This window comes from Nilaparvata lugens, chromosome 2, assembly GCF_014356525.2.
Source record: "Nilaparvata lugens isolate BPH chromosome 2, ASM1435652v1, whole genome shotgun sequence".
In the NCBI taxonomy this organism is placed as follows: domain Eukaryota; kingdom Metazoa; phylum Arthropoda; class Insecta; order Hemiptera; family Delphacidae; genus Nilaparvata; species Nilaparvata lugens.
Genome location: NC_052505.1, coordinates 98,920,539 through 98,944,996, shown reverse-complemented (window position 1 = coordinate 98,944,996; position 24,458 = coordinate 98,920,539). Strand labels below are relative to the sequence as shown.

General features: G+C 34.6%; 1 protein-coding gene across 2 annotated transcripts in view; it reads right to left on the bottom strand.

Annotated features, from left to right (window-relative positions):
- LOC111051251 (ras-related and estrogen-regulated growth inhibitor-like) overlaps positions 1-24,458 on the bottom strand; it is a 174,721-nt gene that overhangs the window by 16,078 nt on the left and 134,185 nt on the right. For both annotated transcript variants that reach the window (XM_039422246.1, XM_039422247.1), the window contains one exon: positions 4,994-5,175. In XM_039422246.1, the coding sequence (XP_039278180.1) occupies positions 4,994-5,175 (182 nt within the window). The remainder of the gene's footprint in view (positions 1-4,993; positions 5,176-24,458) is intronic.

The window sequence follows — 24,458 nt, the reverse complement described above, 5'->3', positions numbered from 1 at the left end:
TGAGGCCGCCTTCAGGAGAACCGCCCGGAAGCTACTGTGTGCAAAGGCATACTACAGTGTAAACGAATTTATGGGTGATAATTTGAATTTTTATTGAGAGCGTGAGCACTGGATCACTGCCATCTAAACTGTTAAAGTTTTTTTCATGTGTTTGTACGTGTTTTTGATTTTTTGACGCCATCGATCGGGTAATGGATGAAGCTCAAGGTATAAAGGTATAGAGGTATATTGGCCCTCTGAGCCTCCCAAGAATTAACAATGTGGCCCTTGTTTAAAAAAGGTTGGAGACCCCTGCCGTAGTGTATAAGGCAGCTCTCTCCTTTATTATAATATTATAGATACTGGAATGTTGAAGAATTCAAAATAGGCATAGAATCATCCTCGGTGAATTAAGAATCTATTTGCAAATTTTCATGTCAATCAGTTGAGTAGTTCAGACGTGATAATGCGTCATACGTGAATTTCCTATCCCGTAGTGTATAAGTCAGTTCTTCCCTTTATTATATTATAGATACTGAAATCTTAAAATTTTGAGATAGGCCTATAACCATCCTCGGTAGATTAAAAATCTATATGAAAAATGTGAAGTTAATCAGTTGAGTAGTTCAGACGTGATAACGCGTCATTTGTTAATTCCATATCCCCTACATGTTGAAGGCTAGCTACACACACATCGATTTTGGTCGTACGATAAAAAATCGAACGACCAAATTCCAATGGTAGCGCAATGAAATAAATGGGTGATTACAAACACATCGATCAACGATTTCTATCGTACGGACGTCGTGTAGTGGTCGTCTCTTGTCTCGACTAAGCACGACGTCGTGTAGTGGTCGTTCAGTGGTCGTGAATACAGTGGTGCATGTGATCAAAGCGGCAACTTCTTACACATCGAATTTGTTCATATGATCTTTCATCGTACGTTTGAGTAGAGTGATCATATGGCAATTTGAAATAAATAATTTTAATGATACAAGGCCATCTGATCCCAAAACAGCACCGTAATGAGCATGCGCACGTAACGTTCCATTCACTTTTTTAGTTCCAAAAAACGTTCCAATAAACTAGTAGTTCTGTGAACAGTAGACCTCGCGCAGTTATTAACCACAGCCTCCTCTAATACTGTCAATCAGAGTAAATTATGTCCTGTCCTGTCGTGTCGGCGAGATATTGGTGTGTGAAAAACTAATGGCTGTTTGGGTTGTTGTACCGACAATGTCAATAATTTGTTGTAAACAACTATGCTACTATTATAAAAAGCTTACCGAGTTGAAAGCAGGGAAAAGTCGGGATAAAATACTATGCTATTTCGAGTTATCAATTGCATGCCTCATCGAATGCAATTAATAGTCCACACGACAGCTGATTTTTTACCAAGTTACATTCAGATATTAATTGCATGCACCATTGCAATTATGCAACAGATATAATAATGAAATTTTATAAGGTAATGGCCGCTCCAGGCCTCCTCTATGGTAGTGAATCATGGGTCGCTACGAAGCCACTTGAAAGTAGAGTGCAGGCAGCCGAGATGAGATTTCTCCGAAGAACCAAGGGATGTGACAGAAGAGATCATTTCAGGAATGAAGATATTAGGAAAGAATTTAAAATCTGCAGCATGAATGAAAGAGTTACGGAGAATCGGCATCAATGGAGGGAGCATGTTCAAAGAATGTCAGCTGAAAGAATAGCATTTAAAGTCTATAATTATCAGCCAGTAAGCAAAAAAGATGTTGGCAGACCACGCAACGGTGGCAATAATAGGATTTTTATGTTTATTTGAATAATTGGCTAGATGTGAGTCGGAACAGGTTAAAGCCTAATCCTTGTTTGTAAGAAGAAGAAGAAGAAGACCATTGCATGCAATTTATAATCCACTCGACAGCTCGTTCATGATAAATAAATCTCTAGTCTGATTTTTACTCTAATATTGAATTGAATTGAATCGCTGCCTTTATTAAAAACCTAGGAGGGCGAAGTCCCTCCTATTGGTGTATGAAGGAGGCTACTTTTCCTTATATATTATCCTTGAAATAAAAAATTTCCATAAACCTTGTATATACGTCGACGCGCAATTTAAAAAGGAACATACCTGTCAAATTTCATGAAAATCTATTCACGCGTTTCGCCGTTAATGCGGAGCATATAAACATGTAAACATATACATAAAGATAAATGCAAAGCCGTCGACTTGAATCATAGACCTCACTTCCCTCGGTCAATAAATTAATAATTCAGAACTACTATATAGATTGCAAACACCAATTTATAAAGTGACTGCACTATGTGACGTTTATCAAAATTTCGTTTTATTTTGTATTTTATATTTTGGTCTTTCATTTTCACTTCATCATTACGATCGACTTTAACTCTTTCCAATGCCTTAGAACACGAAAGTACCTATTACAACTGCTCTTACTGAATCAAATAAGAAAAAAACCAAGGATAGATGATCTAGAATACAACAGTTTTTGATACCAAGTTCGAATAACAAATAATAAAATTTGTACCGGTACTTAATACAAGATGGTATATAACAACATTATCCAACTGATGACATCCATTGGATTTAAGTGAAAAGAGTCATTTTCAATTTAACCCTAGATTTCCAGGCATTTAGGCATTCGTGGTTACGCTCAGTCATCAAAAGTTGTGATTTCGCAAAACTACGTCAAGTATTCCAGATTTCTTTACAATAGCTTCCAGTATAGGTTCTAGAGGCCAGTGCTACTTAATTTGACATCCGCGTTATTCATATATGGAAGTATATAAACTTGTCGCGTCGTCACCATCACGAATGATTATAAAGTATGTAACGTCAGTGTTAAGAAATATGGAAAAATATGTATAATATAGAAATACGCTGAAAATGTAAAACATTTTCTAGTATCTCCGGCGAAATATTATAGAGTCCTCTCAAAATAAAATTTCTATATCCTAGCTGAGAAAATGCTATCTTCAAGTATCTCAATTCATTTCATTCAAACTAGTGTATTTTAACTGGTTTGAAATTATTAATAAAATAAAATAAAGTTATGACTGTCAAGTAAAACCTTCAAGCGCCGTGAACTGGCTATTATTAATATTGTATGCTTACACTGTAATCATGTATATAATATATATATTATATATATATATATATATTATATATATATATATTTGCTCATATTCAACTCTGATTCCTAAGCTATCTTCAAGTAGTTATCATAATTGCTTTTATTCGAACCACTATATTTCACTATCTGATTTATTTCGACTCCTCTCTGCACCAACACGAATCATCCACGCAGGGGTTATATCTATGAATTATTGTAACACTATTATTTTGTAAATATACTTTTTCAAGAAAAAAGACATGAGTTATTGAAAAAGGAGAGAAAAAACAGAAAGATTATTAAAAACGCTGGAGGAACACGAATTTTTGACGTAGCTCTGACGAAATATTGGAGTTCTCTCATCACAAAATCTTATGACCCTAGCTGAACCACTGTACGTAACTTGAAAGTTTTCTTTCAGCCTGCTCTCGAAAAAGGCAAGAAAAGCTGCAAAACGTAGATTTGGGGCTTTTATTTGACGTTACTTCAAATTCCTTCGGAAGTTTAAATTTTTACACCTGTTCCTAAATTTGACCATTTTCTGATTATTTGTTCTCGGTTAAGTAAACGCAGACAAATTTAGGAGACTCGCAGAAAAACACTAAAATACCTCCGATTTTTTCGTATCTTTGGCATTATCTCGAAGTCTTTCTAACTAGTATAACAGTTCCATACCAAATCTGAAATTTATTACTAAATATGAACATTATATATTCTTTTTTTCCCCAAAAAATTATAAAACACTGGAACTTTGGGATATTTTTTGAAATTTGTCCTTAGTACTCCCCTAGAGGGCCAACTGAACATACCTATCAACTTTGAACTTCATGGTTTGAATTTCAGTTTTGTTGATGAGTGAGTGAGTTTTATTTGGCTTTCTTATAAACAGATGAAGATAGTAGAAAACAAATTTTGCGTAGTCAAAATGTCGAATTCTAAAGCTGCGTTTACACCAAAGTTATTAACAAAATGTTTATTTCTCCTTAAAGATTGTATAAGATTGAACATTACTTATCGTACACATGATGAACATATGGTTTGTCAAGTTCCGTTCAATCTAATAGGATCTATAAGGACGGAAAAATGAGCATTTTGTTAATAACTTTGGTGTAAACGCAGCTTTGGAAACCACGAGACTACAAAATATGCTCAGGAGTCTACGGTTAACTACTACTAGCACTTGTTATGAGGCAATTCAGCACTATATAGCTCTTAAAAATGAAAATTTAAAGTTTTTCTCCAAAACAACACTGTAAACAGTTCTTTATCTTTTTTGAATAATTTGTTATGAATTATCAAAGTTGTAGTAATTATTGATACACTCTGTATAACCTCGAAAATTCCTTCTCTGATGACAGTGATAACGCAAAATGACGGAGCTGGACGTTCGAATAAAATTCGATGCGTATGAAGTTGCCGCTTTGATCACATGCCACTGTATTCACGACCACTACACGGCTGTCGTATATAGTCGAGGCTAGAGACGGCTGCTACACGACGTCCGTACGATAAAAATCGTTGATCGACGTGTTTGTAATCACCCATTCATTTCATTGCGCCACTATAGAACACTGATCGTTCGATTTTTTATCGAACGACCAAAATCGATGTGTTTGAAAAGGTGATTTTGTTTGAACGTCCATCTTTCCATCGGCTTCACTACCACATAGCAAAAAGATTGCAAACAGCTGATGGGAATCATTAAAAATTCACGATCACGATCAAAATCGTTATAAAATCTATGTGTCTGTAATCTACTTCAAGTTTTGGTCGTACGATAAAAATTCGAACGACCTTTTATCGAACGACCAAAATCGATGTGTGTGTAGCTAGCCTAGGCCAGTTATTTCCTTTATTATATTATAGATAATGATAAGAGTGTAGGTTGGTATACTGACTTGGAATGTTCGAGATCTCGTTTGTTGCCGAGTAGGAGTGTGGTGTAGTAGGACGGCAACTTGAGTTTGGCGAGTGTTTCGAGCAGGAGTTGAGCCTCGCGAAAGCTCGCCTCGTCGCAGACGCTGTACACCACGACAAACGCTTCGCCCCACCTCAGGTGGTCGTACAGGCATCCGGTTATCTGCAATCATAAATACCATCAATCGTCAATAACTCAAACTCAAACCACAGATATAATGACTCAGAATAATCAAAGAAAAAAAAATTGCACAAGTAGATATCCCATGGCTTGTAGAATTCATTCAAAGTTTGCATGTTTTGTATCAGATTATGGTGTTGTGTATCAAATTGTGATGATACTGTATCATATCGTGTTGATACGGTATCATTTATGATAGTAATTCATTTATGCATAGATGGAAGAGATATTTCATAGCTTGAAGAATTCATTCAAAGGTTGGAAGATTTGTATCAAATTACGGTGCTGTGTATGAAGTTGAGATGATACTGTATCATATCGTGTTGATACCGTATCAGTTATGGTGATACTGTATCATTTATGGTGATATCATACAGAATGATAGCACAAAATAGCACAAAATGATATCTCATGGCTTGTACAATTCATTCAAAGTTTGCAAGTTTTGAATCAAATGTATGAAGTTGTGTTGTGTATCAAGTTGAGATGATACTTTATCATATCGTGTTGATACCGAATCATTTTTGTTGATACTGTATCATATCATGTTGATACTGTATCATATGTGGTGATACTGTATCATTTATGGTGATACCATAGAGAAAAGATAGCACACGAAGCTATCCTATGGTATAGGGCGTTTATGTTCCAATTTTCAATATTAACTCAAGCTGATAGTCCACGTAGGTAGTTCTTTTTTGTGGAGCTATGTGACGCTGGTAGTCTTAGAATTGAGGAATTTTACGAACCGCACATCGATATGTCGAACCGTTTCGAAGATATTCACATTATTAATCAATACCATGCAAATCAGAAATGTAATAAATAAGCACATTAAAAATCTAACTCATCAAATGTTATTGATGAAAGAGTTAAAGAATGCAATAACTCCCGTCTATAAAAGGAGACGATAAGCCGTCGGTCCCGACTACTTAAAAAGTAGTTGTAATCTCTCATCGTCATCCCTCACACTCAATGGTGTTGACAGAAAAGAATCAATTGAATGGTTGCAGACTAGTGGAATATTCGGTGAGACTGAAGGTTTCATGTTTGCCATTCAGGACCAGGTAATCAGCACTAGAGCTTACAAAAGATATGTGATGTGACTAACATTAAAATTTCTATAATCCAAAAAAATAGAAGAGTCATTTGTGGATTGAGATCAAGAGATTCTTGCAAAGCATTCTTCAAAAACCTAAACATTCTAACGCTGCCATCTATTTTTATCTATCAATTGTTGGTTTTTGTTAAACAGAATTTAGATAAATTTCAATTCTGTACGGATAATCACGGGTATAATACACGTAATAGTAGTTCATTGCTTTTCCAGTACATAGGAACACAGCGCTAGAAAAAACTCCATTCTACTCTGGAATACGTTATTTTAATAAATTACCTGCAGCCATCAGAAATCTAGATTCAATAAGCAAATTCAAACTAACAGTCAGAAAATTGCTAGTAGAGAAAGCCCTATACTCTGCTGCCGAATTTTAATTTGTGAAAAGGGGCTGTAGAGTGTAACTTAACTTTTTGTGACTTTCATTTCCATGTGAATTTGATGAGATACATTATAGAGTGTATTTATTTATTTTACTTTCAAGAAGTTAGAGCTAAGTCTTTTAAATATGATTTTGTTCTAGTATTGACATGTCACCAGTCAAATGAGTGTTACTCAAAAATGATGTAATGTGACGATAAATAAATGAAAATGAAAAAATGAAAATTGGATTGTAGCTGTCGGCTCTGCAGAAAAGCCATAGAATCGATACAGCATATTTGTGGTGGAAATTCATGTATTATATAGTATGATGTATGTATATGTGATTATACTGATGACTTTGTCAATAACATGTATTTGTTCACGGCAATAAAAACATTTTGAATTTTGAGTTTGAATTTGAATTAATTCTACATTGTTAAAAGACGATCTGGCAAAAGAGCAAAGTGAGAAAGAGATAGCGATATCCGCTTTGTTAAATGATAGACAAGGATAGCAATACCATTGCAAATCGAACACTGCCATTATAACGTGGGCCTCACTATATGACAATGTCCAGCCGAGACCTCACACTTACAACAGACCAACCTGTCCAACATGAATGTATGACTTGGTTGCCATAATGGCTTGAAATTATCACTTTATATTCAGCCATTATTCTGCCGATTGCCAGCATGACACGACATTCTTACGACAGGCTGATTTATTACGACAGCTGACTATGACAACGACCGACAACCTCACGACACAATTTTCTTGTGATGTCTTTTTCAACTGCAGAAATACTGCTTACAGATAGGAGAATTGCTGATGCTATCCTACTAGTAGTTCTGTGAAAATTAGACCTCAGGCAGTATTCTCATCAACAAGTACCTGATTGGAACTACCTTGACTGAGTACCTTATGGAGATAGTTAATAGTTTAGGATATTGTAATAACATTTGGTTAATAACTTTGGTGTAAACGCAGCTTAACAAAATTAGTTGTTGAAGTAACAGAGCTTCCAAATTGAGATTTTTGCATCATTATTTTACTGTTGAATGTTGTGGTTAGTTCTCAATGTATTAAGCGACTAGCAGGTTGCCAGTGCTCCGCAAGGGTCCGTCCAATCAAGAACTTGACAAGCTGAAAACTTGACGTAATGAAATATTGAAGAATTCAATATAGGCCTATGATAATCCTCAGTAAATTAAGAATCTATGACCATAATTTCCTAATCTGTCCAGTAGTTCAGACGTGATGATGCGTCATTCGTAAATTTCCTATGAATATCCCGTACAAGACAATTCTTTCCTTCATTACATTATAGATGATTAATTCTTAGGTTTGGATATTTTCATATAGATATTCCCGTTACCTATACTCTGATGAATGATCAAATCAACAATTATCGCGAACCTTTATCAATAAATCGATTCGCTTATTACAACAGAGGTAAGAGAATGCAGTACAGTATATCCAAGCTAATAGAAGTCTAATTCTACTATACCGTACTTGATACAAGGTATAATATAACAAAAGAAAGTCATAATAGTCGATATCTTCAAAGGCTAATTCCATTGAAGAAGTGTTAACAAATGAGAAGATGATTGTTATTGTTAGACTTAATTCTTCTCCCGATTTACAATTATTTATCTTTTGTTGGCGGGGACTCGTTTTGAAGATTGTATTCTAACTCACTATAATTCATTCAAGTTTGATTGGAAACGATGTAATACAATTTACTATATCTATATCATCACGATAGTTCAATATATCTATGTATTGATCTGATTAGTTCACCTTTGTTTTGTAACGTTTGAAGCTCCGTAACGATTGCAGTATTTTAATTTTAATTCATCAAATCCCCTCCAGCAAGCAATCTATTAATGAATGGAGTTTTAAGAGGCGATTTCAACACTGGCGGGGCAGTTCTTCAATACGCCGAGAGGAACCCGTTACAATTTTTCCAATAAAAGCTTCTAATTTCTCTCTAATAACCGTTAGAAGAAGGCTGGCCGGAGAGATGTAGTGGTCTGGGTCTTGCAACCTCAGCCTGCTACGCAATACCTGGTCGTGGGTTCAAATCCCGCCGGTAGGCATGGACGTTTGCTCATCTCATCAATCACTTAGGAACTCATTTCATCACCCATGCACTAGTAGAAAGCTTATGTGGGCAACGTCCACAATCAAAAAGGATATAGTCTTCAATTACTTGAAATCATAAAATATATTTTCCTAGCTATTGGATTTTTCTATGATGACAAACATTTTTGAGATTGCCATCATTGATAATCTATTTCTACACATCTTTACGAAGAGATTGATACCATTTTCAGGTCTGTACCTTCAAGGGGTCATGAGTTACATGGTTTTCTAATTGTTGGGATTGGCATTTTGTGGAAAAGGCGTGTTTTCCGCTGCAAACAGTACTTTTTACACTTTTTCCGATGACGCTCCAGCCGTAAAATATGGACTTACAGCCTTCAACCAGATGTCATTTTAAAGCTTCGGAATAATATTCTACAACACTGTTCCTAAAATACTAGTGTTTGTGTACTGCGAATACATATACAGGGTGGAAAGTGAAATATTGACCCCGAAAAATGTATGTTTCAAGTTTTTGAAGTTGAATAAATAATGGAAAGAGTGGTTGAAATGAGATGATTCTTTTGAACTTTATTGTTGGTTAATTCTAAACACTTTAGTGGTGGAACCATCCGATATCTCTCACAATAACTGAATAACAAGCGATATAAAAATTTCTGTCAATACGGAAAAACGCACCAGAAATCATGCAGGGTTTTCTTTGGAGGGCGCTGGAGAACTCATTTTTTGACGTATAGCGCACAAAGATATATCGTTCCAAAGTTGAAAAAACGCTCTAAATTTCATAGATTTAGAATTTCTCCGTATCTGTTGCACAAAAAAGTTATAATGAAATGAAATTTGAACAAATTAAAAGAAAACGTTTGTTTGGGCATTTGAAGGTTATAAATAAAAAATATGCGTTTTAGAGGAAAATTGTATATAACAAAAATTGTAGAGGAAGATTTTTTAAACATTTTTGTCTGAAAACCGGTTGAATATCTCGAACGATTATTGAAATACAATCGATATAGCAAAACCCTGAAAATTTTATCGGCCATCTTGTTTCCGAGGTGCCTGTGATTTCGACTTATCATCATCACGATCCCTATTATGCTAGACCCAACGAAGAAATTGAGACATCTTCTACGTCTGTTACTCAAAAATGACCTCGGAGTGCCTTATTCATGACATTTGCGCCCGGACTATCTCTTAACAACTTCAAGCAAAGATGACCATTTGAATCAACCACCTATCTGAACCCCTTCAAGGCAATCTCACACATACTGTGATTATTACTTATTAGCAATTTCCATCTTCATAGAATTTGCAAAGTAGGCCTATCTGCTCTGTCGAATGATAGAAAAGGATAGCAACACCAATGTTAATCAAATACTGACATTACAACGTGGACCTCACTATAAACGAGATTCTTGTTATCCATAGATTATAGGTCAGCAGGCCTACAATAATAACTCTCTATAATCCACATCTCTACAATCTATAATCTCTGAAGTTCACTCTTAACAGTCAGAATTCCTTATGGATAGGAATGCTCACAAAAGAAAGTGAATTTTACTAGAGGTGTAGAAATCTATAATTCTAGGATTAGATGGCACAGTTTTCAAAGTATGCACTTTATTTTGCATTTACCTTTTTCTATTGATCCACTTGTGAAAAATACTAATAAATCGAAGGCAACTTTGATGTGATGCACTTTCTCTATAGCTAACGGCTGTATGGATTCTTCTCCCGAGATCAATGTGAAATTTTATGTAATTAATTTGTGAATTTATGTGAATCTTCTCTTAATGATATGTAATCATATCTATAACATAATGAAGAAAAGAACTGGCTTATATACGTACGGGATAGAAAATTTACGTATGACTCATCAACACGTCTGATCTACTCAACTGATTATCTTGAAATTTTGCATAGAGATTCTTAATTAACCGGGAATGGTTATAGGCTTACTTTGAATTCTTCAAGATTTTGAGTTTGCCAAGTTTTTAAAATAGACCATTGCGGAGCACGGGTTACCTGCTAGTGTACAATACACATACAACAAGGATACAATACGGTTACAACAATACAGGCCTAAGATACCCACGCTAAATAGAAATATAACTAAAATAACATCATAAAATTCGAACAGTATTAGTCTAGTGTGCGTACTTACTACTTGACCCTTTTGCAACTGCCAGCCTCTATTAAGGTGCGTACAGATTTACGCGCCGCGAACATGAGCAATTCACTTTAATCAGCTGATGCCAAGCTTTTTATATCTATATCTTATACCGTTTCTGTGAAGTTCGCGGCGCGTATATCTGTACGCACCTTTAGATAGAAAGCATTTAAGTCAGATACTGTTTTACTTTCCTTGCCCTATTACCATAGGTAAAGAAAGTATTGCTTTCCAAAAAAATAAGGTACCCTAATTCAAGTTTCTATACGGTACGTTTCAAGGTCCCCCTGAGCCCTGAGTCAAAAACATGATTGATTTTTGGGTGTTGGTCTGTGTGGTGTATGTGTGTATGTGGTGTATGAGTGTATGTGCGTCTGAGTACACGATATTCATCTCAAATGATCGAACAATTTCGATCAAAAGCAATTCAAGATGGCGGCTAAAATTGGGAAAATGTTGTCAAAAAACAGGGTTTTTCGCGATTTTCTCGAAAACGGCTCCAACGATTTTGATCAAATTTATACCTACAATAGTCATCGATAAGCTCTATCAACTGCTGTTAGTCCCATATCTTTAAAAAATTCAGGAGCTTTGCCCCATCTATGCAAAGTTTGATTTTAGATTCCAAATTCTCAGGCTTCAGAAACAATTTAAACAAAAAAATTCAAGTAGGAAAGATTGAGCATGAAAATCATTAAGTAACATTTTCACCTAAATTTGAAAATAAGCTCGAAATTCGAGAAAATGTGATTATTCAATTATTGCAAACTGTTGGCAACTATTGATTCTATTAAATCATTCACTATGAAGAGATAGCAGACCTCGTGTGTCTCCAGAGTTATTCTCCTGTCACCAGCTGGCTTAGATATTTGGAGAGTAGACTTGAGATGCACGTGAACACTAGCGTCAGGTGATCAATTTTCATAACGGCAAGGAAAGTTGTGTGAAAAGTGCGCCACACCAGATTTTTGTGATATTCATCCATATCAATACAATGGACGTTGAAGACATTTTTGTAATTTTCAATGAATGAATTCGTGATATTTTTAGACAATACACTGATGTTTTATTATTGGGAAGCATTAATTTCATCCATCAGGAGTTCAAGTTGACATTTCTGAGCGATACATAAGCTTTCTAAGAAATAGAAACCTTCAGGAAGAATACATTTCAAAAGGTTCGTATCCAAGAAAAAACCCGGGGTGGTCCTGCTTGTTATACAGTGAAGACACGACAACTTTCAATCTATCACCTTTTTACACACATCCGCTGATGCTATCTTCCACTCTCAATTTAAAAAAAATCGAAAGTATTATCGAAAGGTCTGGTATATACAACCAGATGCAATATCAGACACACACATATATATACAATATAATGTATAAGTCTTATATATATGAGGATATAAAGATACTTTGTAGGCTATTGTATATCAGACAAAACCTATATTATACCATAACATATCCCAGAGAAAACTTCTATAGTGATGTTCACGTTATAATGGCAGTGTTCGATTAGCAATGGTATTGCTATCCTTGTCTATCATCCAACAAAGCGAATAGCGCCATCTCTTTCTCGCTTTGCTCTGTTGCCAGAACGTCTTTTAACAATGTAGAATTTATAATTAATTAACAAAATATCTTATCTTGATTATGAAAATTCATTATGAAATTATTGAGAAATATAATTTCTTGCTTAATAAAATATCATTGATTATTTTAAACAAGAATATACATTTAGTATTACATCAAAAGACCTGTATCAGCCACCGTCTGTAGAAGACATTGTCAAGACAGAGGATCGGCAACGTTGTTACCTTATCTTTCTCCACTGCCATTATAACGTGACCTCGCTGTATACTTCTAAGAGTGTCTTATTCTACCCCTATATCTATCTTTAAAACAATAATATAGAAAGAAGACGTTGTGGACTATTGACGATACGTGATTGAGAGGTTGACCATTTTATTTAAAAGTCAGTTCCAACTGGGACATGGAACTTTTATGATTGTGTTATATCTGTATATATGTATTATATGGTATCCATATCTCATGAGTGGATCAAGTTGTAAAAGAGAATTGTTATCTTCAAATGGCGACAGCAGAGCTGTTAGCAAAAAGGTGTTGTTGTAGGTCTTCGGCCTCTTCTTCTTCTTTCTCCTCCTCCTCCTCCTCTCCTCCTCTCCTCCTCCTCCTCCTCTCCTCCTCCTCCTCCTCCTCCACCTCCTCTTCTTCATCCTCCTCATCCTCTTCCTTCTCCTCCTCTTTCTTCTTCTATCTCTACTTCTTCAATACCACACACACTCTCTGTAAGATTGATCAGTTGGTTGGCTGGATATATTATATATTCTTCTTCTTCTTCTTCTTGTTCTTGTTGTTGTTGTTGTTCTTCTTCTTCTTCTTCTTCTTCTTCTTCTAAGTCTTCTTTTCTTCAACTACTTGCCCTCCTCCTCCTTCTTTTTCTTTTTCTTCTCCTGAAACGCCCAAAATCTGGGAATTAATCTCAATCTACTGTGATTAGATAGAACATTACTGTATGAATGTTATTATAATTTCGTCTTTCGTAATACATTTTTTATGCTTTTGTACTCCAGAGCGAAGCTCGGTCCCCGATATTTGCTTATTATATAATGAGGTCCACGTTATAATGGCAGTGAAGAAAGGTAGGAGAACAACTTTGCCGATCCTCTGTCTTGTCAATGCCTTCTATAGATGGTAGCTGATACAGGTTTATTGATGTTATATTAACTGTTCATTCTCGTTTAAAAAAATCAATTATATTTTATTAAGCAAGAAATTATATTTTTCAATAATTTCTTAATGAATTTTCATAATTGAGATAACATATTTTGATCTGACAACAGGGCAAAGTGAGAAAGAGATAGCGATATCCGCTTTGTTGAACAATGATAGACAAGGATAGCAACACCACAGTTAATGAAACACTGCCATTATAACGTGGACCTCACCCCGTGCTTCGCAAAGGGTCTGTTCAAAGCACAAATAGATACTGTGAATCTATTTATATAATTTATGAAGTAAGGAGTGAGTAATAAGGAATTGTTGAAGTCAAGAAAATAAGAGTGGTCATTCATTAAGGCTTCTCATGAAATGATCACTATCATGAGATGAATGAATGTCATCTGTCTGATACATGGAAGACTGTTGCATGCTGTATCACAGATAAACTAGTGACCCCCTTGTTTGGAGAACTCGCTGATGAACTATTTTAATCTTTGATACCAGCAACCTTCCATTATACAGAGTTGGTGGGAATTATGGAAAAAGACAAATTAATATTCCAATCAAAAGAGTAATTTTACAGTAGATATCAATGGGGATTCTTTTTGAAATGAAAAATTTCTCCTCAAAAATTACTTTGTCCCTCTTATCAATCCAAATCCATTTTTTTTAATGAGAAGGTGATGCATGACTTCGATACAGAGTTCCAGGAGAAAATGAACTGCACATTGATATCTCGAATTGTTTCAGTTTGTTGATGCAGAAGTTGTAAATTATGTTGCAAATTAACCAGCTGATATCATGTGCCAGCACATGAAGGACTGTCTATGTGATAGCTCCCAAATAGCCTCAGCTGATGTTATGAATGAATGGAAATACTGAAGTAATTGCATGCAATGCATACTCCAGCTGATTGAATCACAACATTTTTTTTCTTATGCACTTTCAATGTTATTTGTTATATTCTGAAAAAAAGACAATGAAGTCGGTAAATTTTTTGTCCAACAAACTTCAATATGTATTCAAATTTTGAAACTGATTGATCAAATCTTTCAAAAGCACACAGACGGAAAACGACTTTGACCTTCTCTCGCTAGCGCTCGTTTAATACAACATGAATTGTTGGTAAAAACAGATGTAAGTTACAAAAAATCACCTTGGGGCTTCTTGCAGTCTGACTTCGTAGCAGAGCATTTCCTGAGACATTTATGATATTTTTGAAGAGTCCTGAGGCTTCCAACGCATACCTTTTCTCTTTGTGAGACAAAACATCACCAAAAAACGAAGCTGAACACCAATCAAACTGTTGCAGAGAATTTATGAAAATAATGGGAAATGTTCAAAATGATAATTTACAGTGTTTTGATGAAAGTATTCTGAAAATTGAAGAGTTTAGAGCTCCTTTGTTTTTTAAACTACTTGAAAAGTTGTTCCTATTGTTCCTTTCCCAAGCCTGTTGTTTCTTAGCCTGTTGTTCCTTTGCCAATCATTCATAGTTTGAGAATGATATTGCATCTATCAATGTATAAATTCATAAATAGAGGTTCGGCTCTTCATTCCTACTCCAATTATAGTTTTTATCGGAGATTTATTGACCGAGCGAAGTGAGGTCTAAGATTCAAGTCGACGGTTTGGCATTTCTCTTAATGTTTAAATGTCTATATGTTGCGCATTTACGGCGAAACGCGGTTTCAAGCTTTCACAAATACGATCAAATACACTCTTTATTATTTCTTTTTCGGATCAAATACACTGATACCTCATCAGTATATTAAATCAAATACATTGTATATTATTGTTCGTTTGTTGGGTTTCATAGCTTGTATTTGGAACAAAAGAGATGATCCACAAGATATCGTTAGCTACCAAGACCTACAAACACTCTTCAAACCTAAAAAATACTCTGTCTTTATTGGATAAGAGCTACAGTGAAATCAACTTCAGTATTTTTTTTATTGATAATAGCTTCAATTCTTCACATTCAACCAACTCTGACATACTGGAATGCTCTCTCTCCACTCTCTCTCTCTCTCTCTCTCTTTCTCTTTCTCTCTCATGATCTCAAAACCCGATTCAATTTTGCTCCGATAATAATAATTATAAATTGAAAAGCTATTTGTACCTCATTTCACTGATAAGCTTGCCTCTTAAGAGACTTGATTCCGTTAGGATTAACAATAATTATATCTCTGGATGGTGTAACATATTTAAATTTGGGTAGAGAAAAAAACCTAACAGAAATAGTAATAGGTCTAAAAATAAAGTAATTGGCTAATATCGCCAAGCAGATAATAATCAAGATAAGATAGCATCAGCTTGTTCTGGCTAAATGGTACAAGAACTTAAAAAGGATTTGAAGAAAGTTTACTACTCATAAATATATTATTTATAAAATATTTGAAGATTGAGGTTAGATAGATGTATTCACAGATCGGTGACCTAGAGATCGATCAAACCGAAGAACGTAGAATCTGACCAAAACCCCTTGGCAGAGCTTTATTGCAATCGGATGGTGTGCAATGTGAAAAAACACCCGTCCACGTGGCTAATTATTAGTTAGCATGGAATTAATATTAATATATATATATTAACTAGCATGCAAAGAGCATAAATAAAAAACCAAATAAAAATAATTTAATGTATTCAGGAAATAAGAGTTACCAGGCGCATGAATACCTAATAAAATTTGCATGCACCAATAGTAAAACGGCAGTTAATAGGCGGCAACTGTAGGCCAATTCAAAAATATTATATATATTTATATAATTGTAGTAGATTTTGTGTAAAAATTGTGTAATCTATGTTATCAATATGGCTCGAATGCAAAGAAATTATTAATCATATAATCTAAGCAATATTTTGGCATTTTTTGTAAGATCTATTTGAATTAATGGCGGAGGATTGAGATATTTAAATTTTATGCTAATTTGAAAGTCGGAAAGAGGATCTGTAAAACTTGAGAAGGAAGAACCAGCACTCGCCAGCCAGATGCCACCATAAGAGGACCCCAAATATTTTAGAGCGAAGTACCTTATTAATAATTTTGTAAAAATTTAAAGTTAAAGTAAATTATTAAATTTCTTAAAAGACTTCGTGATGCTATTGTGAAGCAGAAGTCATTTTTCATTTTTATTAAATTTATAACCCCTGGAGGAGACGATTCCGGCTACCATATTCCCGGACCACATGGAGTTGGATCGACATCGGCGGCTTACAAGAAGATTTTCGACACGTGAGTGATTAAATTTGAATTAGTGATGGGCGCCCTAGTGCTTCGAAATAATCTGATGATCAAAGCTAGCTCGCCGAAAGGGTTATTATAAATTAAGAAATTAATAAGAGTAATACTTGCGCAAGTAAAAATTAGTATTAAAGGTATTTAATTGAAAGAAAAATATATAGATCAATATTTTAGAAATTTCTATTTAATCAAAGAAGTACGAAATCTAGGCTATCAAACGTATGCATACAATATTTAATTTTTTGCAATACAATTTGCGATAATTTATCATAGTTCTAATTCACTAGATGAATGGCTCTACCTATTCCGTCAGGTGCCGAATCTTGCACCCTGAGATAAAAATATATATTCGATACAAATAAATCTACTAAATACTAGAGATTTTAATATATAGATATATTTGGATTATTAGTGGCTAATTTATCAAGCTGATCTTAGAGCACATATTTTTGATTGAATTATCCAAGTCGACAAGTATTAGCAAGTACATGTCACAGCTACATGCAAAAAGATGCATATGATTTCAAGATAAAGGCACATGGTAATGATTCGTGCCACAAATCTAGAATATAAAGTTAGCCTGTGATATTTTTATTGATTTCAAATATTGTTCTATTTTATATTATATTTTTTATCGCTCTATATATATTTTTTGCCTCGATTGATCTTTGCATTATTTGTGTAATATATGTGTGAAATTTTCATGGTGTGCAATTTATTTTATATTCCTCATCTCTATAGTATAAGTATCATTTATATATATATATTTATTATTATTGAATTACAAGAGTTATGGAGAAGCCCATATCTAGGCCTATCAAGATTTTTTAAGACTGAATACTATTAGAAAACCACGCCCTAATTATATTAAATCTCATGCTTTACCGACTGATGCCAAGCAGGAGGCTAATCGTTATTTTATATAAAGAATAACGTGACACAAAGACATGTCGTACCAACGTGGGACTGATGATGAGAGCCAAGCTCATCGAATAATTATTTGAAATTAGGTCAATAACCATATTGAAAATTATAGATAACTTATACGAGTTGTGAGGAAAACTGGCGAAGGAAAATTTGTATTACTTTTTGGGGAATCAATAGCTTTAAATAAAGAGAAATTATATGTTTTAAAGAAAATTTTATATTATTATTATTGTAGAAAATATATTTATAGAGAGAGCTATTATATTTTATGGGCCTAAACTGCTAGTCAGAAATCAATGAATAGTATTATTATATTATAAGAGCTTAAGTAATAAATAGGTTACCTGGCTTGTAATGTCCATAGGCCTATCCTCATTTGTGTCCTTATTAATGCCTTGTTGGCCAAAACTTTCACTTTTTTAACAAACACTTGACACTTAATCCATTTTTAAAATATGAGTCTCTTTTCGTCCACGCAAAGTAAGGTAGCAGACACACTGCAGACGGCGATAGTAGCGGAGATCGACGCTGAGGGGGCGCGATGGAGTCCAACGCCCAGATCTCTTCAATCACCGCCAAGAATCCTGTGAACAGTAATAAACCGTTAAATGTCTCCCAAGAAGCAATAAGAAGGGTTATAGTAGAGGGAATGATCAAGTCATTTTCTAATAGTTTAGAAAAAACAATGACCAGGGTAATGAAGGACTTGAAGGCGGAAATGAAGGAAATGCGGGAATCATTGAAGGATACATCGGTAAGAACGGGTAAGGAAACTGCGGACACATATCAGCATCTACCGCTGAAAATCAAGAACTAATTACAACCGATTTAACAGCAAAAATAGATACTGTCACTTGTGAGTTAAACGAAAGAATAGATAACCTACCAGCACAAAACACTTCGCAAATTCATGAAATAGCTCACCAAATTCTGATACAAATCAAACATAGTACAACTTGAAGGTCAAATACATCAATTTCCGCACGAGAATATAGAGCCTATTCCCATAGCAACGTTTGATTCACTACACAGTTTCAATGAATTAGGCCGTTTTGACAATACAGACCGCTATCTCCAACCTAAAGAATTTATAGATCAGATAAAACTAGTTCAATCATTAACACCCACCTCTTGGAATTTTTGGCGTCTTCGTTTGACTAGTTTATTGATTGGCGAACCCCTGATGTTCTTTCGGAGTAGAGTCCATGAATTACATCATTGGATGAGTTTGTAGCTGTCTTCCTGGAACAGTATTGGAGCAGAAGTAAACAGTTGGACGTGCTAGCGGACATATATCATGCGATTTCAACCCTAACTTAGACGGTGCATGTACCACTTTCGTCACTGCCCTACAGTTTAAAAATTCTCAATTGAGCGAGCCCATTAATGAATCGGCATTAGCAAGTATTATTTTAAAGAAGCTACCGTATCAAGTTAGAATGGCACTCGCCACACAACCCATTACTGATTGCAAACAGCTGATAAATCATTTATATGGCATACAGTCTGTGATGGCAATATCAAACCACCGTTCAGACCAGAGATACGCACAAATCAACATAACTCAAAATTTAATCAGTATAACAGCCAAAATTATGAATCAGTACCATATGATTGCTCACGATCTACCCCTCAATTTAAACGCCGCTATAATCATAATCAAAATAACAGCTGGAATAATAGAAGTTTTCAGAATCGTCAAACAAACCATTATCCACAGCAAACCTATGAAAGAAAGTATTATTATGGCCGTGATCGATTTAACACAAATAATGATAACACTCAGAATAATTACGACAAAAATTACAAACCGCCACCTCATCAAATAAGTACAAACTACACATTAGAGCATGCGTCCAGATCAAATCACCAAAAAACACAGAACCCAACACCCAACAAACCGCCACCAGATACACAGAAAGCTACAGCTAATAAACCAGGACTATATGATACCCCCAATATAACACCTACAAGCTCCAATGAAACAAACCAAGAAAAGCAGGATATTTCAACGTCATACACCACATTCAGAAGTGATTTACCGAAAACATTACTAGAAGAACCGAAAATATTAGAAAAACAGAAGTCAATACAAGACAGCCTACCATCAAAAACCGCCGCCCACCATGAAATTAAAACAACCCGCAAGCATCAACCCATATTAAGTATTCTGTTTCCCACCGAAGAGCAACCCGCCACCAAAGAGTCACTACTAAATATAAGCAGTCACCAGGATCATGCACTAATTAAGGAGTTAGTGAATATAGAAAAGGTTAAAAATGTAACAGATCCGCGCACCGAACCTACAACCGCCCATCAAGAGACCGCCACCGCACCCGCGCATCATTCGACCCCACCAAGGCACCCCAATGAACCCAAGATAGAGGACCAAGAGGATGACACCAGGGAGGACGGCATCCAGGACAAGAGGAGCGCCCACCGCAAGGCCCGGAGACGAAGGCGCCCGAGGACACCCGACCGGCATCAGGACGAGGAGGACGGACTAGCGGACACAAGAGGCATGCATCATAAGGCCCGGAGAAAGAAGCGACGAAGGAGGAACCGCGCGCGCGCATACCGGCCGCATGCACGCTTCAAAAGGCAAAGGAGGACATCGAACCAACACCGAGGAGAACAGGAACCGAGCATGCATCCGCGGCACATACGCTTTAAAGGCTACAATCAGCGATGTGACCGGCAAAATGGATCGAATGAATTGGATAAAAACGGAGCTACTACTAGACTACTACTGATTCATGCCTGGATAAAAATAAAGTGGACTATTTATGGAGGTTGATAAGGATAGAAAGCTAATAAGATTGGAAGAATTAAAAATAATATTAAGAAAGTGGAAGTTCCTGGCTATATGTTGAGAGGTTATACTATTAAGGAGATAATAAATGTTTTATATATTGTGTACTATTTGTAATAATGGCTGTGATATAATAAAAGACTGTGTTGTAGATATGATGGAAAATTGTATGCTGGTATTGAAAGAATCTATTATTGATAATTGGAAATTTAATATTATAAAAATGTTTATTGTTTGAGCCTATAATTTATAATGAACCGAGATCAAGAATATTAATGATAATGAAGGAGATGAGTTAAGAGTACAGATTGATTGGAAAAAGAAGGGATTAAAAGGAATTATCATAAATGAAGTAAGGAATTGTTTGAAAGAGTACACAATATAAGGGCTTTAAATTTATGAAGGATAGATTAACAATAGGACAGCCTCAACAATCAACAGCAGATAACCGAACGGCCTACAGCAGTATAGCTACAAGCAAAAAACCAAAAGATACGGGAAAGCCACGAAATTTCTACAAACCACATCACAGAATTTGAAATAAATATGATAAGAAATCAAGGAAAACATTATTATCAAACCGATTACTAACCTTCCTTAATAAATTTAATATGGTATAGGACCTCGTGGCAACAATCCATGTTTTAATTCCTTCCAGCCGTTAGAAGCCTGCAATAAGAAAAGAACAATTTTTAAATATGTAATTAAATTTATACATCAGATAAAAAAGGACACAAGCGGGGATAATAAAATTAAAATTTGTTAATTACCTTTTTAAGAGAAAAAATTGAGCAGTTAGGTTAGTTATGAAAGTCGATAGCAAATTCTGATGTAACATGTAACACTATGAATGTAGAACAGCGAACAGCTGACCAAAGCCACCCAAATCAAATGAATGTAATATCTGTTGAACATATGTTTATAAAAAGAAGTACTGTACCCAAAGAGTTATTTATTATTGTTATTTATTATATTTATTAATGTCGATATATTTATTTATATGTTTTTATATTTATTACTTTTAATTATGCCACGTTTGTTACCTGAAAAGACTTAAAGTGAATACCAGTTACCAAAACCAAAGAGCCATTAGCAAAAGAAAGTATTGTACCTGATGTATAGAAAATTATTATATTAAGACCTAAGAAATACTATAAGATATAAGCCCAGAAGTTTATGAATCGAAATTATTGTCTAAAAGGAATCATTTATGAGAATTATGAATGTGTGTAGTTAAGTTGGCGGCCTGCAAGCGGCGAATTCAAAAATTACTGTGTTGTAAATGGTGTCAGGAGGAGTACGTTTAGAAGTTTATATTTATGATATTTTTATGTGTGTTGAGGAGGAGAATTTGTTATTGTTTTTGATAAAGGTATAAAGGAGATGCAGCAAATATGTCTGCGAAATGTGATAGAAGTAGGAGAGTATAATTTATAAATAAAGTATAGTGTATATCAATGTATTGAAGGGTGGGTTTTCATTAAAAACATTGTGATTCTCAAATATTTTGAATTCAAACCCAGGGGCGCGTGTAACATATTTAAATCTGGGTAGATGAAAAGCCCTAACAGAAATAGTAATAGGTCTAAAAATAAAGTAATTGGCTAATATCGCCAAGCAGATAATAATCAAGATAAGATAGCATCAGCTTGTTCTGGCTAAATGGTACAAGAACTTAAAAAGGATTTGAAGGAAGTTTACTACTCATAAATATATTATTTATAAAATATTTGAAGATTGAGGTTAGATAGATGTATTCACAGATCGGTGACCTAGAGATCGATCAAACCGAAGAACGTAGAATCTGACCAAAACCCTTGGCAGAGCTTTATTGCAATCGGATGGTGTGCAATGTGAAAAAACACCCGTCCACGTGGCTAATTATTAGTTAGCATGGAATTAATATTAATATATATAATATTAACTAGCATGCAAAGAGCATAAATAAAAAACCAAATAAAAATAATTTAATGTATTCAGGAAGTAAGAGTTACCAGGCGCATGAATACCTAATAAAATTTGCATGCACCAATAGTAAAACGGCAGTTAATAGGCGGCAACTGTAGGCCAATTCAAAAATATTTATATATATTTATATAATTGTAGTAGATTTCGTGTAAAAATTGTGTAATCTATGTTATCAATATGGCTCGAATGCAAAGAAATTATTAATCATATAATCTAAGCAATATTTTGGCATTTTTTGTAAGATCTATTTGAATTTAATGGCGGAGGATTGAGATATTTAAATTTTATGCTAATTTGAAAGTCGGAAAGAGGATCTGTAAAACTTGAGAAGGAAGAACCAGCACTCGCCAGCCAGATGCCACCATAAGAGGACCCCAAATATTTTAGAGCGAAGTACCTTATTAATAATTTTGTAAAAATTAAAGTTAAAGTAAATTATTAAATTTCTTAAAAGACTTCGTGATGCTATTGTGAAGCAGAAGTCATTTTTCATTTTTATTAAATTTATAACCCCTGGAGGAGACGATTCCGGCTACCATATTCCCGGACCGCATGGAGTTGGATCGACATCGGCGGCTTACAAGAAGATTTTCGACACGTGAGTGATTAAATTTGAATTTAGTGATGGGCGCCCTAGTGCTTCGAAATAATCTGATGATCAAAGCTAGCTCGCCGAAAGGGTTATTATAAATTAAGAAATTAATAAGAGTAATACTTGCGCAAGTAAAAATTAGTATTAAAGGTATTTAATTGAAAGAAAAATATATAGATCAATATTTTAGAAATTTCTATTTAATCAAAGAAGTACGAAATCTAGGCTATCAAACGTATGCATACAATATTTAATTTTTTGCAATACAATTTGCGATAATTTATCATAGTTCTAATTCACTAGATGAATGGCTCTACCTATTCCGTCAGGTGCCGAATCTTGCACCCTGAGATAAAAATATATATTCGATACAAATAAATCTACTAAATACTAGAGATTTTAATATATAGATATATTTGGATTATTAGTGGCTAATTTATCAAGCTGATCTTAGAGCACATATTTTTGATTGAATTATCCAAGTCGACAAGTATTAGCAAGTACATGTCACAGCTACATGCAAAGAATGCATATGATTTCAAGATAAAGGCACATGGTAATGATTCGTGCCATAAATCTAGAATATAAAGTTTAGCCTGTGATATTTTTATTGATTTCAAATATTGTTCTATTTTTATATTATATTTTTTATCGCTCTATATATATTTTTTGCCTCGATTGATCTTTGCATTATTTGTGTAATATATGTGTGAAATTTTCATGGTGTGCAATTTATTTTATATTCCTCATCTCTATAGTATAAGTATCATTTATATATATATTTATTATTATTGAATTACAAGAGTTATTGGAGAAGCCCATATCTAGGCCTATCAAGATTTTTTAAGACTGAATACTATTAGAAAACCACGCCCTAATTATATTAAATCTCATGCTTTACCGACTGATGCCAAGCAGGAGGCTAATCGTTATTTTATATAAAGAATAACGTGACAATGGGTAATTGAATATTATTTCAGACATCTTAATAGGCCATCTCTGTTCTCGTCAGGAGATCTTACTTTCAAAATTGCCTTCGGTCATGTATGAAAAGATTACTTACTTGTTGAAGAGGCCTTTCATGATTCTATACAAGTAGATAGACAGCTATTTGATGCTTCATAGAGTAATTTCCACAAGAGATTCGGATAATATCAGTTTTTAATAGGTCTGTTGTATAGATCTCCTGGTTTTCGTGATTATTATAAAAATACATTTCTATGGTTATTCA